The following is a 2,854-nucleotide window of genomic DNA, read 5'->3' as shown; positions in this document are numbered from 1 at the left end:
TTGACGCAGCAGGGCATAGGTGGCTAGCAGCTTTATCAGTTTATGATTTCAATATTATTTACAGGCCTGGTAAACAGAATCAAGATGCAGATGCCCTGTCCAGAAGACCAACTAATGATAATTTTCAGTCCATTTCTACAGATTCCATCAAAGCCGTATGTAAAGCAGTTCATGCAGAGCCACTTGTCACTACTTTGTCCTTAGATACTTCAATTATTGATAAAAATTTTTCTCAACAGGATGTTATTGACCAGCAGATAGATTGGTATAGTGTTCAGAGAAACGACCCGACTATTAGATCCTGGATTCATCATGTAAAGCTACAAAAGAAACCTAGACTTGAGGACTTACCATTTCATCCTCATTCACAGGCATTAGTTAGGAATTTCAATAAACTTAGACTTATCAATAATATTCTTTACAGGGAAACAAATTCATCTGACAATGTGAATCAGCAATTGGTAATACCCACATCATTCAAAGACAAAGTTTTGATGGAATTACACAACAAGTTTGGCCATCCGGGTAGAGAAAGAACATCATCTCTAGTCAAAGACAGATTCTATTGGGTAGGAATGCACCAAGACATTGAAAACTGGATCAAGAACTGTAACAGATGTGTGCACAGGAAATCAACAAATCAGAAAGCACCATTAGTCAACATCAATTCTTCTTATCCATAAGAACTTGTCTGCATGGATTTCTTGACATTAGAGATGAGTAAAGGAGGATATCAACATGTACTTGTTATAACTGACCACTTCACTCGTTTTGCGCATGCGGTACCAACACGCAACATGACTGCAAAGACAACAGCAGAAGCGTTATACAACAATTTTATTACTTATTACGGAATTCCAACACGGATACATTCAGATCAAGGAGCTAATTTCGAGAGCCAAATTATCAAAGAATTATGTCAGATTACAGGGATGAAAAAGTCAAGGACAACCCCTTACCATGCAATGGGCAACGGTCAATGTGAGAGATATAACAGAACTTTACTCAACATGCTAGGAACCCTGAAACCATCACAGAAACAGAACTGGAAGCTGTATATTAATCCGTTAGTGCATGCGTACAACTGCATCAAGAACGAGTCAACCGGAGTTTCCCCATATTTCCTTATGTTTGGACGTGAACCAAAATTACCTATAGACATAGAGTTTGGCCTAAAGAAAGAAGAAAAGAAATCAGTATCCAAATACATCAGCAACTTGAAAGAAAACATGAAAGCAGCTTACGAACTAGTGAACAAAATTACCAAGAAATCACAGAAAAGACAGAAAGACACTTATGACAGAAGAACAACAAATGCAGAAATACAGATTAGGAGATAGAGTACTTGTAAAAATTGTAGCTTTTGATGGAAAGCACAAAATTGCTGATAAGTGGGAAGAAGAGCCGTACTTGGTAATTGAACATCCTAATCCAGAAATCCCAGTATATAAAGTACAGAAAGAAACAACAAAAGGAAAATCTCGGACTTTACATCGAAACCTTCTACTCCCTATTGGACATCTAGATTCATATAAAGCAAGTATAGATGAATCATCACCATCATCTTCCAGACCCACTCCTAAACCCAGGACGAGGCAAACACGGAAGAAACAAGAACAGGTTCAAGAGAGAACACCAGAGACTAGAGAATCAGAAGATGACAGAGTTAGTTCTGATGAAGACTCAGATACAGAATTTATTCCGGTACCGGTACCAATGATCCCTGAGGTTAACATCCCAGTAGATGTTAGTAAACACCCAGGTGAGCAGAGTGTACACAGATCAGAAGAACAGAGAGTACAGAGCCCTAGAGAGGAGATTGTACATAGCCCTAGAGAGGAGATTGTACATAGCCCTAGAGAGGAGATTGTACATAGCCCTAGAGAGCAGACTGTACAGAGACCCGTAGAAAAGATGGATCAGATAGAGCAGAGACAGGAAAGAGAAGAAAAAATACAGCATCATGATGCAGAGGAGAGAGTAACGGAACAACTGCCAGTACAGACAGAGGCAGAGCCACAGCAGGAACATGCTGAAGCTAGTAGTCCCAGATCTGATGATAAAGAAGAAGAACCTGTAACAGTGTTACCAAGGAGAAGTACTAGGGAGAGAAGAAAACCAGATAGGTTGAACCCCCAGGAATTTGTTTTAGTACAACAACAGCAGCAACAAGAATGGATGAAGAAGTGTGACTATCTACATCGTTTGAAATCTTCAACAGAGATGAAGTCTTATGAAAAGGAAATAGTTCAGACCATGTTAGATATTTTAAAGAGAAATTAATCTGATTTTAATTGTATATATTTGTTTTTATTTTAGATCGTCCAGTTAACTTGAAGAATTGCAGGAACAGAGCAGAGTATAGTTAGTAAGTCCATTAGAGAAATGACGGGGACGTCATTTTCTAATGGGGGGGAGTTTGTAGTAGAGGTACTTTTATTTGAAATAATAAAAGTTGAAGTGATTTTAAATGATATAAAATAAATATTAAATATAAATTAAATATAAACTAAATAAATTATTAAATAAGTTATAAATGATAGTTTTCCGTTAAAGCTTTATTCTTTTCATTCTTTACTAACTTGGGTATTTAGTGATATAGTTATACACCCCTTTGGATCCACACCTGTACATACACTTTTACATGACCACGCACATATCTATTGGTCAGTTTTTGAAATGCTTAGTTTTCATTGGTTAGTGTTTTGGTCTTTGTGGTTTAGTGAGTTTTATTCAGTTTAAGCTCTGAAATTCTGACTTCTAATGGAGAAGACCTAGTTTGTTTTTTGCTGTTGAAATTATTTATTTCCTAAGACCTTGAGACCTAAGACAGTTCTAGAAATGTAAGTTTTTA

The 2,854-nt window shown here is 36.9% G+C and overlaps 1 protein-coding gene across 1 annotated transcript; it reads left to right on the top strand.

Moving 5' to 3' along the window:
* Positions 1–797: 797 nt before the first annotated feature.
* LOC134238434 (neurofilament medium polypeptide-like) lies at positions 798–2,283 on the top strand. Its single transcript, XM_062720565.1, has 2 exons — positions 798–1,250; positions 1,375–2,283. The coding sequence occupies exons 1-2, from the start codon at positions 798–800 to the stop codon at positions 2,281–2,283; spliced, it is 1,362 nt and encodes a 453-aa protein (XP_062576549.1).
* Positions 2,284–2,854: the final 571 nt, after the last annotated feature.

This window comes from Saccostrea cucullata, unplaced genomic scaffold (genome assembly GCF_032062105.1).
Source record: "Saccostrea cucullata isolate Sc308-1 unplaced genomic scaffold, CSIRO_AGI_Scuc_v1 ctg3004, whole genome shotgun sequence".
Lineage (NCBI taxonomy): Eukaryota > Metazoa > Mollusca > Bivalvia > Ostreida > Ostreidae > Saccostrea > Saccostrea cuccullata.
This window is presented reverse-complemented; position numbering and strand designations above follow the sequence as displayed.

Bases quoted from the DNA above. Each gene is read 5' to 3' on its own strand.
- LOC134238434 (XM_062720565.1), top strand. From the start codon at position 798: ATGACTGCAAAGACAACAGCAGAAGCGTTATACAACAATTTTATTACT. The intron at 1,251-1,374 runs GTGAACAAAATT...TTTGATGGAAAG, and splicing joins TGAAAGCAGCTTACGAACTA to CACAAAATTGCTGATAAGTG.